This window comes from Zeus faber (assembly GCF_960531495.2).
Source record: "Zeus faber genome assembly, chromosome: 21".
In the NCBI taxonomy this organism is placed as follows: domain Eukaryota; kingdom Metazoa; phylum Chordata; class Actinopteri; order Zeiformes; family Zeidae; genus Zeus; species Zeus faber.
In genome coordinates, this window is record NC_137208.1 from 16,011,780 (window position 1) to 16,031,158 (window position 19,379).

General features: G+C 50.7%; 1 protein-coding gene across 1 annotated transcript; it reads left to right on the plus strand.

The window, feature by feature from the left end:
• Window positions 1-226: 226 nt before the first annotated feature.
• On the plus strand, window positions 227-19,363 carry gnptab (N-acetylglucosamine-1-phosphate transferase subunits alpha and beta). Its single transcript, XM_080022025.1, has 21 exons — window positions 227-361; window positions 641-726; window positions 1,034-1,153; window positions 1,796-1,846; window positions 2,151-2,353; window positions 2,828-2,892; window positions 3,082-3,216; window positions 8,212-8,373; window positions 8,682-8,861; window positions 8,990-9,160; window positions 9,350-9,473; window positions 9,636-9,851; window positions 9,970-11,048; window positions 11,184-11,383; window positions 12,327-12,546; window positions 12,825-12,938; window positions 13,631-13,716; window positions 14,251-14,349; window positions 14,446-14,613; window positions 16,014-16,104; window positions 18,039-19,363. Exons 1-21 carry the CDS (start codon window positions 230-232, stop codon window positions 18,108-18,110), a joined length of 3,774 nt encoding a protein of 1,257 aa, XP_079878151.1. The 5' UTR covers window positions 227-229; the 3' UTR covers window positions 18,111-19,363.
• Window positions 19,364-19,379: the final 16 nt, after the last annotated feature.

Genomic DNA, 19,379 nt, shown 5'->3' on the forward strand with positions numbered 1-19,379 from the left:
CGGCGCGGTCGGCCAGCTCCTCCCCGCCGCCGGGGGGCGCGCCGACGACCGCCGTCGCGCTTCCCGGAAGTGCCGCGGTGTCGCCGTGCGGATGACAGCCTGTCTCGCCGTCAGGTGACGCCGAGACCCGCGGCGCCGATGTTGACTCTCCCCGCGTGAGCCCGCCGCTCGGCCGTAGCGCAAACGCCGGTTTGGACGCTCGCAAGACTATGTTTGGCAAAGAGGAACCATGGTGATCGTCACCTCGCTGCTGAAGCTCCTACAACGACAGACGTACACCTGTCTGTCGCACCGCTACGGGCTGTACGTCTGCTTCGGCGGGGTGGTGCTCATGATGGTGTCCGCCTTCCAGTTCGGGGAGGTGAGACGCGTGTGTTCGAACGGAGGGATTCGTGGCGGCTTGGGTCCGGTTTTGCGCGGCGATCCCAGAACCGTCGCACTTCACCTGTGACCGCGCCGATCGCGGTCAGTTGAGCCTTTCGCGATGCTGTTTGGTGAAATCGTCAAGCTCCACGGTCACGGTCCCGCCCTTTCGCGAAACATATGTTGAAATGTTTGTGATCACAACTCAACGCAAGCTCGGGTGTGTGCGCGCCGCGGCTCTTTTTGACATTATCCGATGCCCGTGTAATCTGCACAGGTGGTGGTGGAGTGGAGCCGGGACCAGTACCACGTGTTGTTCGACTCCTACAGAGATAACGTCGGTGGGAAATCATTCCAGAGCAGGTGAGGGATCCAGGTGTGTGTGTGTGTGTGGTGTGTGTGTGTGTGTGTGTGTGTGTGTGTGTGTGTGTGTGTCTCGGGCAGTATCATGATGTCAGGGGGCAGTAGCTGCGGGGTCATCTAGTAATCTGAGGGTTGCTGGTTCGATCCCCGACTCCTCTTGATAGCATGCTGTCGTGTCCTCGAGACAAGGCACTTAACCCGTGATGATGGCGTAAGGTAATTTCATCGGGTTATGCGCTAAGACTCAAATTAGTTTGCAATGTGGCGGTATTGTTTTTTTTTTAAATTTCATTTGTTCTTGTTGTAGACTGTGTCTGCCCATGCCTATCGACGTGGTGTACACATGGGTGAACGGCACGGATACGGCGCTACTGAAGGAGCTGAAAGAAGTCCGGGACCGGCTGGAGGAGGAGCAGAAAGCTCTGAGGTAGCTGCGGGACCCAGTGTTTCCTAGGCCAAGGCGCAGGCCTACAGTATGACTTCCATGAGTCACCGTAGATGCTTTCGTTGGCACGTTTTCATTCATAAAGCCATTATCCGCTTACTCGCTAATTCTCTAGCGCTTTAAACCCATGGTCCAGCAAACCGTAGCCCTCTGTTCAGGATCGATTTTTGCCTCCAAATTTGGGAAGAGGGCTTTTAGAATGAATGTCACACAATTCTAATATATACTATATGTTATGTCTGTGTACATTTGAAATTCCCTGTTAAAGAATCCAACCTTCTCCATTCAACTTAAAAGCTTTTTTTCCTGCGATGTGTGTGAAAATAAGCTCGATCCATGGCCGCTGTCAAATATAAATGTTTCATTTTCCACAAGGCTGAGAGGGCTTAAATGAAGCCCACCCTTTCTGAATAGCAAGACGTGGTCACAATTGGCCTTATAAACTCGAGCTATGGCATAACCGTTTTCTCGACGATTTGGCGTAAATGATTTTTTGTTTCAAATCACAGTTAATCTGCTTTAATGGTAGCTCTCCACTTTGCCTCTGTGACATAGAGCGGACAGCACATGTTTTGAGACAAGTGTCGCTCATTTGCTTGTTGTGTACCTGTTTGTTGCCCGTAGGGAACTTTTGGGGAGAAATGCAACTGATACGACTGAGGTGCCAAAAGACAGGTGAGAGCGATGCATTTTCCGTATGAGGTCATACGTTCCACCTCCACCTTATACATGTAGATGCGTGCGGAATTACTCACCCCGGCCCCCTCGACCCCCCACGGTTGCATCAGCTTTCTCTTCAGAGCAGTGTAAAGTTGCCACAAAGGAAGCCCTGTGTAGGAGGTGTGAACCCAGTGGGACGATCGGCAGGAAGTGCCTGGATGTGCAAAGCTACCCTGCAAGAAGAAGTTATTATTCAAATCCTGAATATGTGTTTGTTTGTTTTGGTGTTTTTCTCCTCCCCTGTCCCAACGGCCGTCAGCGGTAAGCCGGAATGTCTGCTGACTCACTGTATCATCGCTCCCATGCTCGCCCTGGACCCGGCCCTTCCCGCCAACATCACGGTGAAGGAGCTGCCGGCGCTCTCGCCCTCCTTTTCCACCGCCAAGGAGCTCATGCTGGTCACCAAACCCTTCCACCCCTCCACCACTGCCTCCGTGGTTGTCTTCCACACCCAGGTTGACGGTAAATCATGTTTTCAGACCTTTCGTGGGAGTTGTCAGCCCTCGCACCATACTTCCTTTTATTTATATATATATATATATATATATATATATATATATATATATATCAGGTTTATTTTCCTTTTTATTTTCCATTATCCTGCCATTTTCTTTATTGCCTAACAGTTACTTTTTTCAGGTTTCTGTTGCCTAAATATGTCAACATTTCAGGTTTATTTTCTGCTATCCTGCCATATTATATATTTAATTGTGTACAGTTAACTGTGAGGTGTATTGTATATTTCACTTTTCCTTCCAGACGTTGACACTTCTTTATATTTCTATTTTTTTTTTTTTATATTGTTTGTTATTATTATTGTTTTTTGATGTGAGATGCTGGGACATTGTAATTTCCCTTTGTGAGATGGATAATCTATCTATCTATCCATCTATCTATCTATAACCATTAGCCTAACTCATATTTTGTTTTCTACAGCGGATAAAGCCTTTAAAGACCTGTCAAAAGAAGATTTGAAACACTCTGTCTCCAGATGTTACCTCGTGAGTTTTCAAGTGTCACCTTCCTGTTTTACTGAGCTCCTGAATACCAGGCCGGCCCTCAGACGTTAACATGTTGAACGTGTGGCTCTGTTCAGTCACATTTATACTCTTGCGGTGAATTGACTGACGACAGATGTTACAGGGCAAATGATAGCATCAGGCTTCTCTTTTTTTTTTTTTTTCCTGTAGACGGCAGATAAGGAGGCTCCGGGCCTGGTGCGGATGCAGAGCCTGGCCTATCTGAGCGGCTTCCCGGCCTCCTTCAAGGAGACGGAGCAGCTCCGAGTCAAACTGCCCTCCGCCATCACCAGCAGGATCAAACAGGTATGGATCGGTAGGATTTATTAATCCCCAGGGTGTCCGAGAGGTCCGTGTACCGTCATATTCTGTTTGAAATTCAGGTTTACTTGTGTACATTGTGAGACAATACAAGGATTTTCTTGCGGATACCCCCGTGACTGTGAGTCCAATAATGCTGGTTTCCAAAGCCGTCGGACATTTTGTGTCCGCGGCACCGCATTACTTTTCTTCCGTAGTTCTTGGATGTGACTTTGCCGGCATTTTGGAAAGACGCCAAAACAAACGCACAAGAACCAGTTTTTTCACACATCAATCATGTCTTTTTTTGTTTCTCATATGGGGGATCTATGCTGCTGGGACCAGTTATCAATCTTTTTGGGGGCCATGTAGAGTGCAGACCTCCCTCCCAATTTCCTCAGTATGTATTGGGCCTGGCAAGCAAATTTAAAGGCAGATACCAGTAAGACTGAGTACTCCACATTGCTTCAAAAACACCAGGGGGCATAGTTGTACATGTTATTTATTGCTTGTCTACAGAACATGATGAACTTGAATTGTAAGTGGATTGCATTTGTACAATGTTATCCTATCCGCTGAAGGTTCTTTTAAACTCATTTCTCTCCTTCACCAATACATACGTACCACCCATGTGGCAACCAGATTGATGGGAGCAGTTTGGGCCGTCAGACACTTAAGGGTTAAGTGTTCAATGATTGCTATACCACCCGAGCCACTGCTGCACCTTAATCGATTGCATTTCAGTTATTTCATTAATTCACTTCCCTCGATGCAGGGAATAATATGCATCACTTTAAAAGTTTGTTTATTTAAGTGTGTTACCGCACGAGAGGGATGATGCAGAAATGTAACGCAAGGTGTCCTCCTGTGAGTGTCCTACCAGTACGCTGATGCAGTGACGCCATCACCTCAGACGGATGCATTGTGGACTTAAATGTGAACAAAATGAGGATTCAGTCTTTTTAAACGCTGCAGATTTGTGATCCAAACGAGGAATAATCTGGGATGTCGGGTCAATTCTCACGGGGGAGGCGCGCAGCGCTCCTAAATACGGTCTTTTTCTATTTTAAAACAGTTTGCCGCGGACAAGGATGAGAACAAGCCCCCCTCCCGTTCGGCTCCGAGGCTGGTGGCTCGTGTATCTAATAATTTCGGGACACTGAGGGGAAGGAATGCCAGTAACGAGGCCCGGATTACTCGCAGATAATCAAAGTAAACAGTTTGGTGCCGGTGCCGCGTTTAGGTCCCCGTCTCAACACCGGACGCGGCGAGGAACGGGGAGAGGTCTCGAGGTTTGCTCACCGGGCCTTCTTTGTCTTCCGCCCGCCCCGCGTGGCCGATTATCCTTGATGGGGGATATAGTGAGGATGGCGTTGTTTTGTAATGCCTTTGCCTCCGTAGAGACTGGATGGAAAGATAGAGGACAAAGCCAACAGGCTGATTGAGCGTCTCACCCTCCGGATATTAGAGATGTATTGATGGAGTCGTCTCTTTTCTTTATTGTTGTTATTTTTTCATGTTCTGGCAGACGGCAGTGTATAGAAATTGCTCAGAAATAACAGTGAATCAAATCTTTGGTCTGATTGCGACAACATAAACCTCCGCTTAATACATACGGTACAACAGATTCACACAACCCTTAATTTGCTGCGGTATAAAGTAATCTGCTCCTCTGCTGTTTCTCTGCATCATTTGTTTTGGAAATCTACCGATGAGGTCCGGTGGACATGTGTTAATGACTGTTGGTTTTGGGGCTCTGACCTCAGGGCTGTAACCGTAGCCAGTGGATCGAGGGTTAACGCGCAACTGTTTGGAATGGCGCCAGCCAGCGTGCTCAAATGTCGCCAGGATTTTACTGACCTTCCCTGCACTATCAACCCTGCAGACCACACACACACACACATAGGATACATACACACATGTACAGTACCAGTGCCAATACATCTACCCTGCCTCTCTCTCTCACACACACATAGAAATAAATAAAATGGCATTGACAGGTAAATGGTGTGCGTGCGTGTGTTCTGTTGGCAAATAGGCGTTCATAATCCCCGGGTTAAATGCTTTGATTTCCTTTGGGACAGCCCGGACAGCTACCCGGATTCACCCCAGCAACAAAATAACCAGAGCAGCCTAGGGTTTCCAGTCATAGAGTTGATGACCACAGCTGCGAGGTTGACCCTTCCACCAGTGTCTAACCCAAGTTTTGTCATGTCCCCCCTGGCGCTCTGGTGACGGGTGGTTTGCTTCTCTGATTGGTGGAAGTTTAATAATTGGCGACGAAGTGGTCTAGTCACCCATTATGTAAAGCCCACTAAATGCACCCTTCCCTCTGAGCGGTTTTCCAACAGAGCCCTGAAGACTGATAGAAAATCAAATTAGTCGATCAGGCCAGCCGCCAAGACTCTCGATTAGTCCGTGTTGATAAGAGATTCGCTAACTCGTGGCACTTTAAGGAGACGAGGGGCCTGGAAGAATGGCGGAATGATATCAGTGATACAATCACTCAATATATGGGGGGTCCGGTTTCAACATGCTTCCCGGTGCGGGGGGACAGTTTCTATGAAGCTATGGATGCGGTGAATAATGTGTCCACAGAGAACCAGAAAGAGAAGGAGAGTGCTGGGAAGGTTGATCGTGGAAAGATGGCCGGTATTTATAGCTGGCGTTAGACTGAGTGCTATGGTGATGAAAGCCGCCCCGCGACCCCTATCAACTGCTGTGCCGCCGCCTGTGAAGTGCGGCCCACCGCAAGGGAGCGCCGGCGTTTGGTGTCGCTTCTGCCGCTGTTGATGCAAGCGCGTATTTTTGTACCTTCGCCTAAACCCGTGTTTGTCCGCGCAGTGTCACCTTTTTACCACAAAGCACGCATTACATCAGCTAATTTGTTGCGTCAGCTGTCATCCCGACCTCTCACCCAGGAGTTAAAAAAACCCTCCGAGACTGGGTTTGAGCTCGTCGGAATGCCGGAGTGAATCGCTTGAACCGTTTTTTTGTTTGCCCCCCCCCGCCTTCCTGCTTGATTTGGATTTTCCCAGGTCAAGCAGTCCTTTTAATCAAATTTCTTCCCAGTATTCCACTTGTGTCACTGCCCTTGCGAGCAATATTGAGGTGCCTCCCATTCAAACCGGTGTTTTTTTTTTTTGTTTGTTTGTTTTGGGGGGGCTGATGGGGCAAAGATGTTTTCTTTGGAACTCCGCACCACCATGCCTGCTGCCATGCCTCGATTTCACAGTCAATGCTGTACGTTTTTGGCCAAGATATGGTTTTGGCACTAAGAGCTCAAAATGTCAAGCTCTTGTGAAAACAGTATTCGGCAAGTGAGGTACAATTATCCACCCGGGCACACCCACTCACCGTGAGACAAAGCCATTTCCCTACACGTGCCTATCGAGCGTCTATGGAGCGAGTCAGTGGTTTATACACCTGAGAAGTTTCGTTAGAATTTCGCTTTCACTCTCCGTCATTGATGCCAGCTACTGTACCACGGAGCCGAGTGGATGTCAGAATCTGCAGTTAGATATTGGCCTGGGTTGCCCTGGTTAGTCATGTGTCTGACGCAAGGGAAAAACAGGACGTTTTAATCTTGAGACAATTTATGACTCGGAGCGCCGGCGGCTCTGGCAACACCTACTTGCCAACGTTCTAGTTCCGGGATGTCAATCTCTGTGATGGGTAACCCTCATAATATTTTATGATACTTTCCACCCACCATTAATAGAGTGTGTGTGTGTGTGTGTGTGTGTGTGTGTGTGTGTGTGTGTGTGTCTGTGTGTGTGTCTGTGTGTGTGTCTGTGTGTGTGTCTGTGTGTGTGTCTGTGTCTGTGTCTGTGTGTGTCTGTGAATTTGAATGGCGCTGTAATAAAAAAAAAAAAAAAAGGCAATCCGATCCTGGCAACACTGCGTCTGGCTGCTTCCATGCAGCGTTTCTACAATGCGGCGTAATCCTCACCTAAAACAAGAGCGGCGGCAATGGACAAGTCAAGGCTGACGGAGAAGGAGGGTCTAGCAAGGGAGAATGTGGGCTTACGTCCGATATTTGGGTTGTGTGTCGGCGGATGGAATGTGACGTGGCTGAGTCTTTCCTGGGAGGCTTAGGGTTCAAGGATAGATGGAGACAGGACAGATGGCTTGAAAGAGGCGAGGCCGGCGGTGTCTCCCTCGCTTGCTATCTCAAAACACACACACATATATACTCGCGTACACACACAAACCAAGCGCGCATTCCTCCACGATGATCACGGGGAGAGCCGCCTCAAAACGACCGCCGTCGAGCTCATCGCAACGTCACAGATTCTTCCAAAGTCTCCCACAAACATAAACACATGCGCCCATGTCCCCACCAACGACCGCCCAGACAGGTTTTGGTTTCCTCATGGTTCCGACTGGAGGCTGCAAGGGCTTCCCAAGGGCAGAAGATCCAGACTGCTGCGATCCAATCCCTCTTCCAGTGGAACGCTCTTGGGTCCGAGGTCTGACTTTGAACCCCGGGACAAGTTCTTTGTTTATCTTAACTCCCCATCTTAGTCCGAGTCTATAACTGGCAAGGGGAGATTTCCAAGTCTCTGCTGTGCAGCCCCTCCAAGAGCCTTTCTTAACATGCCTGCCCGACATGTGCCAAAGTTTGTTCTTGGACGATGTTGTGCAGGTCGTGAGTATGTGGCTTCTGCTCTTCAGGATTTTCAGTGTGATGTGGTGTTTTGATCATCCACACCGCGTTAATATCCAACAATTAATCTGTTTGATAAAATTTCCGATCGTAATTGAATAGTCCGCAAACATTCTGTTGTTCTCCCCTTTGCATGGTTCCTTGCATCTCATGTCTCCACCACATTATCAATGAATTTCCACATCGTCTAGCGGCTTCCCATCCTTTGGCTCCCTTTCAACAAGCCAAAGATCCCGTATCGATCGACCCTATCTCCAGCCGCCGACGGTGGATTTTTGCGGTCGGCTCTGTGTTCAACGTTGACGTTTTTTTTCTTCACTCGCCCCGTGCAGTTTGAGTTGTACTCTGAGGCCAGCATCGCCCTGCTCCACCTCAACGGCCCCCAGGACTTCACCGACCTGACCCAGCAGGCCAAGAAGAACCTGACCCTGGATGGGAAGGAGTTAACCGTCAGCCCCAGCTACCTGTTCTGGGACCTCACGGCCATCTCGCAGGTATACGTTGCTTCCGCTGGTCCCTGAAATTCTGAACCATTTCTCCGAAAAACGTAATTCCACGTTGGAAGTGTTCGGAGCGTCTTAACGGGCTACAAGATCTGTCAAATACACAACAATAAGACCGTCGATTTAAGCAATTTGAGGAAAGAGTCGTCAACAGTGTCTTGAAGTTACAACTGTCCGCAGCCACTCGTCCGCAAATCAGCGAAAAGATGAGGAAGTCAGAGGGGGATGGGTAATGCCCCCGCCCCCCCCCCCCCCTTACGTTCAATGTTTAAATGTTGCTGCTCTTCTCCGTTGTCCAGTCCAAACAGGATGAGGACGTCTCCGCCAGCCGCTTTGAGGACAACGAGGAGCTCCGCTACTCGTTGCGCTCGGTGGAGAGACACGCACCCTGGGTGCGGCACATCTTCATCGTGACCAACGGGCAGATCCCGTCTTGGCTCAACTTGGATAACTCCAGAGTCACTGTGGTCACACACCAGGTGAGAAGGAAGCCGCAGGAAACTCACTTTAATAAGCGTTGCAATGTTGTTGTTTTTTTGTTGTTTTTTTTCCTCCCGAATTGGGAAAGGGCCACATGTGACGCGTTGTTTAACGATTTGCTTTACAGGACATCTTCCAGAATCACAGCCATCTGCCCACCTTCAGCTCCCCCGCCATAGAGACCCACATCCATCGCATCCCGGGCCTCTCCCAGAAGTTCATCTACCTCAACGACGACGTCATGTTTGGCAAAGATGTCTGGCCAGACGACTTCTTCAGCCACTCCAAAGGACAGAAGGTGTGACCCCCACCCACTTTGCAACCCCCCTCCCACAAGTGGCAACCATCACAATATGTTAGTCCAAAAGAAAGAACGCAGTTGAAAAATTGTATAAATTGTAATAAAAAACAGGAGCTTTGGGAATTGAATTGGCCCTGGGAAAGTACAGATACGGACAGACTTTTATCCGATCCCTCTTTCTTACAGGTCTACCTCACTTGGCCTGTTCCCAACTGTGCTGAAGGCTGCCCTGGATCCTGGATCAAAGATGGCTACTGCGACAAGGCCTGCAACAACTCAGCCTGTGACTGGGACGGAGGGGACTGCCTGAGTAAGAGAGAGAGAGAGAGAGAGAGAGAGGGGGATATGGTGGAGGCTAAAGGCTACTGGCTACAAAACACACCCATGCCACCATAGAGTCAAGAGGTCACCCTATTTATTTTCAGTCTTCACCTCTGAGGTCACCAATCATCTCATTCCTTTCCCGTGGCAGGTAACGGGGGATCCAGCCGGTTTGGGGCTGGGGGTGGGGGGGGCGGAGCCGGCGGCGCTGGAGCGCAGCCCTGGCAGTTTGCAGGAGGCCTTGGTGGCCTGGGGGGCATGTCCTACTGTAACCAAGGCTGCGCCAACTCCTGGCTGGCGGACAAGTTCTGCGACCAAGCCTGCAACGTGCTCGCCTGCGGCTTCGACGTCGGGGACTGTGGCCAAGGTGACTAGGAAGTCAACAGTAATTCTAACCTAAAGAAGAAAGAAACAGGAAAATTGATTTTGATTCATGCATTCACACATGAAGAGTCTAGTGTAACCACGAGACCTCTGTCTTTCAGATCACTTTGACCAGCTGCACCGCGTGACCCTGCTTAGGAACCAGAGTCTGTACACCCTCCCGGTGGGGGAGATCAGGCCCTACTTCAGCTTCGAGCGGATCGCCCGCCGGCTGTCGGAGGCCCAGGTGAGCGACAACGCGGCGGTGCGCCACACCTCCGTGGCCAACAAGTGGAAGACGGTCCACCTGCTGCTCCTGCCGGGCCACAACAGCACCCAGATCCACTACAACTTCACGTGCCAGGGGGACGACGACACGGAGTTCAGCCTGAGCTTCAGCGTCGCCGTGGACACCCGCGAGGCTCCGCAGGCCAACGGGTCCCAAACCGCAAACCAGGACGGACGAGACAAGGACCCCAAGCCCACCCCCACCCCAGAGCCCGAGTTCCCTTTTTCGGATATCCCAGAGGAGAAAAGGGGCCCCAAGATCCAGAAAAGGCCTGATGGAGAATCCGCGGCGGCTTTAGATGTGCCCGTAGTGAACGTATCTCTTCTACCTGAGGCCGTGCAGAGCAAGCTGCAGAGACTGGAGGAGAAGCTTCTGATTGGTGACATCACGGCTAAGGGTTATAACCTCACTAAGGCCGCACTGCTGAGGCCCTATAAGACGCTGGCTCAGCTCTTGCCGAAGCAGCAGGCCACAGAGTCCAACCCAGAGGGTGAGAGCGTAAAGCAAGCCCAGGATACACCGCACACAGACCCGGAGGCGGAGCAGTTTGGGGCAATACCACCTGCCTTGGCCGAACGTCCCCCAAAAAACATCCTGAAGAAGTTAAATGAGCAAAGGCAAGAGACTGTTCAACTTTTGACTCCTGCGATCCGAGTCCAAGGAGACGGAAACCCCATGAAACGACCCGGGGGAAAGCCAGTGTCTCCCAAATCTCGCAGTGGGGAAGAAGCGACCGAGAAGCCCCCGTCCTCCAAGCTGCTCGACACACTGGTGGGAAGCGTTCCCAAGGTCAAGGGCACCGAGGGCCAGGCAGAGAGGCCGGCGGTTGGCAGGAGGCTCCAACACTACATCTCGTCCGACAGAGGCTTCCTGCCCTGGGAGAGGAGGAAGTACTTCCAGCAGCTGCTCGAGGTCAGTGGTCTCCACTCCAAAGCCACTTAGAAATGGGTAAACAAGCCATTTTTGAAGTGCATCGCGTATGGCTCTTATCTCACATATTTATGTTTCCATCCTTCGCCGCGTCTTTCGTGTTCTCCCACCGCTCAGGAAAAGGAGCGTCTTCAGAAGGAGCTGACGTACCAGGCCAACGGCGCCGCCGTCGGCAGGAGGCTGCAGGACACCTTCGCCGACTCCCTGCGCCACGTCAACAGGCTGCTCAACAGCCAGTTCGGCTTCACGTCCCGCAAAGTTCCCGCGCACATGCCCCACATGATCGACCGACTCATCATGCAGGAGCTGCAAGACACGTGAGTGCTCGAAAAGAGAATAAACTGAACCACCAAACTGTTCTTTCCGCTGTCTGATTTCCCTATTCCTGCTCTTCTGTGGACTACAACTGAGGGGTGTTGGCTGCAGTGTAGGCTGCACTAGACTTGCTTACCTGCCTACGGTAGTTTTTACGAACTTAGCGGGAGTTGAGGCATAGGAAACTCATTTGGAGAGGTATGTGCAACCTTTCCCCCTACAGCTCCTTCGGTTCTTTGCAGAGATTGAGGCCTTGCCAGCCACAAAGAGCAAAAAGCCTGAGAGTCTCTACCCACATGTATGGGTTTAGGGAGGGAGACGGGAGTCTTTCTGGCAGTGGGGCGCCGACATGGCGTGAGTTTTATTAATAGTCATCACAAAAAGGCTGGCTGGCCAAAGCGGTCTGTGGGCATTTCCGTGTCCTGCACCGGCGCGGTCCCCCACTGAAACGACAGTACGACATATATGAAAAACTCTCCCGGCCGGGTCCGACCAATCGGCGCTAAAGAGGCTGATCGGGCAGTCCCGGTGCAGCTGTGCCGTCGAGGGACGCACAAATTCCCCTCTTTTTCGCCACTTGTGCACTTTCCCAAACTTTGCGTATCAACCACTACGGATCAGTTTTCCTTGATGGTTCAGCCTTAGACCGATGGTTTGGGGTCAGTAGGACATAACGATTAACTCTGATCCTTATTTCCTCTGGTTGGTATATCGAACATGCTTTTGTGAGTCCAAACGCAGATAACGAAGTTGCTTTTCTTTCATTTCTGAAATGTTTATATTATCGGCATCGGATGTTGGTATTTGGCAGATTCTGGTGAGCCGATACCCTATTTAAGACTGACATTGGACGGGTATCTGGTCCCAGCGTGCATCCCTTCCTCAGTTTCAGTTGCCTTTGCGGCGGAACTCCTCTCGCAGCTCAAACCCTTTGTCCTCCCGCAGGTTCCCCGAGGAGTTCGACAAGACGTCCGGCCACCGCGTGCGTCACTCGGCGGACATGCAGTTCGCCTTCTCCTACTTCTACTTCCTGATGAGCGCATTGCAGCAGCTCAACGTCTCGCAGGTGTTCGACGAGATCGACACGGACCACTCGGCCGTCCTGTCCGACCGCGAGATCCGCACGCTCGCCACGCGCATCCACGAGCTGCCCCTCAGCCTGCAGGTGGGCGCGCGCGGTCAGACTACGCTCGCGTACAACAATGCACAGTGTTCTGTGGTCGAACTCGGTTGCCTGCGTTACGGTATGAGAGGGACGGGAATTATAATCGATCGTCAAAAATCAGGTATTGGCAGGGCTGGACGCCCGCTTGTTTGGACTTGGAATCAAGCGATTTTCTCGCATTCAGTGGCAAGTTTTGGTTCTTATTAGTTTTGATGTCTTTTTTTTTTGTAACCTTTTAAATTTGTATTTTTCACTGTCATTTCTCCCTCATGTCCCAGGATCTCACCGGCTTGGAGCAGATGTTGATCAACTGCTCCAAGACGCTGCCCACCAACCTCACGCAGCTCCACCTGGTCAGCCCCACGCAGGAGGCCTACTACGACCCCAGCATGGTGAGACAGGAAGCGGGGGCGAGGACGAAAACTCTCGCCGGAGCCCCCGATGCCAGAAGAATATCCCGTGCGTTACGTGGGGTCGTTTTACACGACGGCATGCAGGGTCTCGGGCCTTCGTCCACTCGTGTGACACCAGGAACCGACTCTGCAAGGTTCATTTGCGTGTCTTTCCAAAGTAGGCAGTACCGGTGCTGAACCTATATCCGGTTACCACGCGGCGTGGCTCAGCGGATATAACCGGCGGAGCAAATTGAGGAAACATAATTACAGTTTATTTTCTGCCAGCGCACAATTGTATAAAATAGGCTGCTTGACACATCTGAAATGATAGCTTGTTCTATTATTGACTCTCCAAAAGGCCGGCCCTTCAAAGGGCAACGGAGCCAATGCCGCGTCGCTATTGGTCCACGCTCCAATTTTGTGTGTTCAGTTCAACAAGATGTAGTGAAATGAATTGGATTCTGTGCAAAATTTCGCCGTCACAAATGCTGGTGTGACCAAGGTCTACTGTGGGGTGTGACGGGGTGTGGTGGGCTCAGTTTCATTCAATGGAAAATGAAAATGATGTGGAGGGCTACACATATAGATTTCTATATATTTAAAGATGGCGCAGAATCAAGTTTTTGCGCGTCCAGAACGAGTTCACATTTAATTTGACAAATGACTGAGAGAACTGTTTGAATCCACAGCCTCCAGTCACCAAAGGCCTCGTTCTCCACTGCAAGCCAATCACGGAGCGCATTCACAAGGCCTTCAGGGACCAGAACAAGTACAAGTAGGTCCAAACTGTCAAGCTACTGATGTTAAACATAATACTCTATTTTGGGGGCGGTGGGGTGGGGAGGGTCTTATCCAGATTAACATGATAAGTTCAGTCGCAATTTCATCCCTGTCTGTCCAGTACAGAGATAGCGATGGGCTACATGCTAACTTGGTTAGCTCAGAGTATAGCTGCGGATGGGATAGGCTAGCCAAGCTCCTGTGAAATTAGGGAAATACACCTCACAAAACAATCAACTTTATGACCAGTAAATCTAAACATCTAAAATCTAAACATTGAAAAGGAGATTTTATTTGTTCTAGATGCAGCTACATTAAAAAAAAAAAAAATTTAACAAAAAGCTTATTTCCCCAAAAACTTGAGTATAAAACTTGAGTTAAAGCAGTGAATAAATCACTCACTCAAGGTCTTTAAAATCAGTGATCGCTATTATTGTAACTGAAAATTTTATTTTATAGCAGGAATAACCAAGAAATAAGCTGTATCGTTGCCCCTTCCCATTCCATTGCATCGGCCTTTGCTTCGCAGGTTCGAGATCATGGGCGAGGAGGAGATCGCTTTCAAGATGGTACGGACCAACGTGTCCCACGTGGTGGGCCAGTTAGACGACATCAGGAAGAACCCCAGGTCCCGCCCGCACCCCGAGAGGGATTCGACCACGGTTTAAATCCAATGTTGACTGTGGCGCCGGTTAAATAACAGCTGTGTCCCCTCCCCACACAGGAAGTTCATCTGTCTGAACGACAACATCGACCACAGCCATAAGGACGCCGCCACGGTCAAGGCGGTTTTGAGAGACTTCTACGAGTCCATGTTCCCCCTGCCCTCCCAGTTCGAGTTGCCCAGAGAGTACCGCAACAGGTTTCTACACATGCAGGAGCTGCAGGAATGGTGAGTCGCAGAGCGAGAACATGCAAAAAACAAAAACAACCTCCCCTGACCAGAGCTCACAGCGAGGATTGTCCATCCGAAAAGATATTTTCACTGATGCAAGAGAGGCGGGCGTGCGTTTAATGATACGCGGCGGCGAGCGTATGACTATCCTTTTATTAAATTTAATCATTTAACGTGTGCGCTGCCCCCGGGCGAAGTCCCTCGGATCAGTCGGGACTTTGTGTCCCCGTAGGCGCTCTCGTTCTCTCTCTCTCTCTCTCTCTCTCTCTCTCTCTCATATACACAAAAGAACATGCGTTAAATTAATATTTGAAGATTTTTACTTCTACTCTGTATAATCATTCAATCAGGTATTTCGGTTTTACGTTTGCCGGACTTGATTCCTACCCCATTTTTGTTTGTTTTTTTATTCAAATGGGATCGCCGGCTCTTGACAGGGATGTGTACGAAGAGTTATCAGTGAAACAATCATTTCAGATAGGACGGGAAAAGGACACAGCAACAACGGCGCCGCTGAAACACCGACAATGTGGTCATTTGGAAAACACGTAGCGCGGCGGCGGCACCACAGACGCCGGGAGGGAATGTCACCGTGCACGATTTGGCATTTTATCAAGCCCCCCCCCCCCCCCCCCCCCTTTTTTTATTTTTTTTTCCTCTTCTCTCCCAAAAGAAACAAGTGAAGAATTCCTGGCTCTCCGTTTGGGGGGGGCCGGTGAGTGTTGTCAGGATGGAGCGGCGGGAATCCTGCCGGGGGGTTTAGGGGGGGTTTGCCGGGATCCAGTTCCCTCAACCCGCAGGGCCTTAGGGAGAATTTGCCCTCGCATACAGACTTTTAAAATTAGACCCGTCGCTGGCAGGCTCCTCAAACTAGCCGTGAGCTCCACCGCCATAGCCCACCCCAGCCTTCCTTTACACTGTATCTCCTTCTCCACCCCACACACAGGCGCGCGCGCATACACACACACACACACACACACACACACACTCTCTTGTGTCGGCGTGGGCAGGTGCCATGGGTGATGTCCCCTTGTCACCTTGTTGCCCTTCTGCCCCGCCACATACTGCAGCTCGCTCCCTTCACATCACAGCCCTCACACCCGCACACCCCGGAAAAGAAAAGGGAAAAAAAAAAAAAAAGGAGAAAGGGATTGTATTTCATGTCACCCAACCAGGAAACATTTCATGAAAGCGAGTGGCATCTGCATCGGAGCCTGTTGACATTCGTAATGACCGCCTGACTTACATTCAACAATGGTAATTTCTGACGGTGAGGATGGATGAGATTTAACAAGATAGAATAGACAAACTGTAGATGCATCAGGAATAAATCGATGTGTGTGTGTGTGTGTGTGTGTGTGTGTGTGTGTGTGTGTGTGTGTGTGTGTCCCCCCCAGGAGGGTGTATCGAGACAAGCTGAAGTTCTGGACACACTGTGTCCTGGTGACACTCGTCGTCTTCACCGTCATCTCCTTCTTCGCCGAGCAGGTCAGTGCGGGACCACACACACGCCTACATTTACAGTGTACACACATATACACACACAGCCTTCTTTTTGAAGGCCGTTTCCATGATTCACCCTGGAACTATGATTCAGGCCTTTGCGACCAAAATACTCATCAGTGCCCATCTCGTGTGTCCCACTGGTATGAGAAGCTGAGCCGGGGAGGTCTCTTTGTATCTCCTGTGGAACACGACACTGGTGTTGTAGACAGAGTCCCAGCTAGTATCAGATACTGTAGTATCAGCTACATATCTAAGGTATATTCTTCCTTTTTCTCATGAGGTCCAATATTTGCCGATTGCCAAGAGCTTGAGAGACAACTCCAAGGCGGTGAAAAACAAAACAATTACTAGTATATTTGCTGAATGACTACTGGCCGGATCGATTCAAATTATTCCGTTGCGATATAAATCCCACCCAGCCAGCTTCAAGGGCCGCCGCTACGGATGCCAAGAATGATTTGCAAACACCGCTGGACTTAATACCGAGCCCGATGTGACGACGGCGGTCTCGGGTCCCCGTCCCCACCCGCCTCCAGTAAACACACCAAAGGTTAACACAACATGACCGGTGAAGAATGCTCCCTCACATCCCCCGCAACGCAATGTCTAAAACCTGGACAGTGCTCCAGTCTCTTGGTGTCTCTAAAACATGGAGACGGACGGACGGATGGATGGTGGGGGCGGGGGGGAACTGGAGTGGAGTCTGCATGCTAAAGACTTGGAAGATTCCAAAGACCCCAAGTGTCACCTGTCCCCGTGTCCCGAACGGTTCATTTGCTGTCCCTCTTCTGCTTTGGCCAAATATACACTGCGTGGCGGACACTTTGTGGACACCCGAACGCCGCACCCGCATGTGCTACATTTCATTTTAAAAACCACTGGCATTAATATGCCTCCCCCTCTTTGCTGCTATGGCTGCGGGGATTTGCTCCCATTCAGACACACCAGCGTCAGTGAGGTCGGGCTCTGATGTTTGGCGACGGTGGCGACCAGAGGTGTTGAACGGGGGTTCAGGCCTCCGGCTCTGAACTGGTCGGTCAGGCTCTTCCACACCAGTCAGTAAAAATGTTCCCTTTACCGACCTCGCTTTGTGCACAGGGGCATAAAACAGAAAAGGGGCCCTGCGCCAAAACCTTGCCGCAAAGTTGGATCGTGTGCTCCAGGATGTCGTCGAAATTTCCCTTCGCTGGAATTAAGGGGCCGAGGCCAAATCATGAAAAAAACAAACAAAAAAAAAAAAAACCTCCAGTCCGTTATTCCTTCGCCGCCAAACTTCGCAGTTGCATTCAGCGTGCAACTGCGATGCATCCAGGCGGGTACCGTTCTCCCGGCATCCGCCCGACCCGGACTCCAACGGCGGCGTGCTTCACACCACTCCAGCCCGACTCTTGACATGGCGCACGGTTATCTTAGGCGCGTGTGTGTGCAGCTGCTCGGCCATAGAAACCCGGTTGGCGAAGCTCCCGACGAACAGCCCCCGTGCTGACGTTGCCTCCGGAGGCGGTTTGGAACCAGCAACTGATAACGGAACGAGCTTTAAGCGCCACGGGCGTCGGCCCTCGCGGTGCACCGCTTTGTGGTCGTTTGAACTTACACAATAGCAGAACCGACGGCTGCCAGGGGAGGGCGTAGCAGGGCAGAAATTTGACAAACCGATTTGTTGGGAAGGGTGGCTGTCTTTACTACGACCCGTTCTGCCGCAAATGCTTGTCTCCGGAGATTGCACGGCTGTATGCTTGACTTTCTGCAGCCGTCAGGAAGGGCTGTATTTGGTATTGGGCTCCTTTTGCGGGAAATAAACCGAGCCCCTGTCAAAGTTTGTCCATCCCAACCCCCTACTTACCCAAACCCATTAACGACGGCAAAAACCAGCGTTTTCTCCCCCCCTTGCTGACGTGCTTCCTTCCCTCCCTCAGTTGATCCTGCTGAAGAGGAAGCTGTTCCCCAGACGCCGCTACAGCAAGGAGAGCAACCCAGAGCGGGTGTGAGGGGAGGCTCCCCTCTGGTCTCCCCTCCCTCCCCCGGTCCCTCTGCGTGTGAGAGCGAGAGGTGCCGCTCTTGCACCCAGACACTGGTCAACGAAAACGTCTGTCGCCAAGGACGGTCGGCTTCTCGGGCCCGAAACGCACCGCGAGAGCAGTGTCTCCCAGTCTGTCACTCCACCCCGCCACCACACTCAAAAAATGTTTCTCCCTCGCTCTTACACACACACACACACACACACACACAGTTGTTTACAGACACCTACATTTACAATGTACACACACACAACCTAATTTTTGAAGGCCATATCTCTCTTACACACACACACACTCCCTCCAGAATCGTGCCAACAATGCAGTGCTCTACTGGCGTCCCCGGATCGACGTGCTGCGAAGGTGTGAAACACTCGATCCGGGAGCCCACAAGGAGGACTCCACTGACCCGACCCGCCTCCCCTCGCACCGGCATTTCAGAGCTTGGGCTCGATAACAATGAACCAATAAATGTTATTATAGTGATAATCGATTGCCGGCCAGTTTGCTTGTCTAGTTTACCTGCCCTCCGAAGGAGGAGAGGGGAGGGGGGACAACAACAAAAAAAAAACCGCAACAAGTGCCTTCTTTACAGGTATGTCCAATATCCCGGTCGTTTCCACATTGCATCCTTGCTCGTTTGTTACCCTCCTGTCTGTCTTTTAAGAACCTCTTAGAGATGTCGGCCGGCGAGCGGCAGCCAAATCGAGTGGTTTACAATAGGAATGAATGTGATTCAGGCTTTTATCATTGTTTTTCTAACGATATAATTGGACGAATGTTGACCGCTACCTGGTGGAAACTGTAGCGCCGGCAGCCTCCGGTATGTGTGTCCCTGTGGGACCCGAGAGGCTCTGCTCGTGTCTGAAATTCAGACCCCACGTGCATGCTTCCCCCCCACCCCCCCCCCCCCCTTAATGATTGTGTTGTTGAAACTGCGGTGAATTGAAAATGCCATGCAATGTCCGAATCACTTCACCGAAACGCTGTTCTGCAACTTCCTTCTATGAATGACTCCACAGCTCCAAGTCTTGTTGATGCTTTTAGTTGTTTTTTTTTTTGTTTTGTAATCTGTTGATTCGGTAAAACTACACGGGATCCGACGCTTTGCTGCTGCACTGTAACTCGAACGACGCAACGGGGCGATAACAATGGTTTACATGCATGTATATTGAGCAATGTATTTATAAACGCGATTCCTTTCGGACTAAAATAAATGAAACTGATTCAATCTATTTGGCC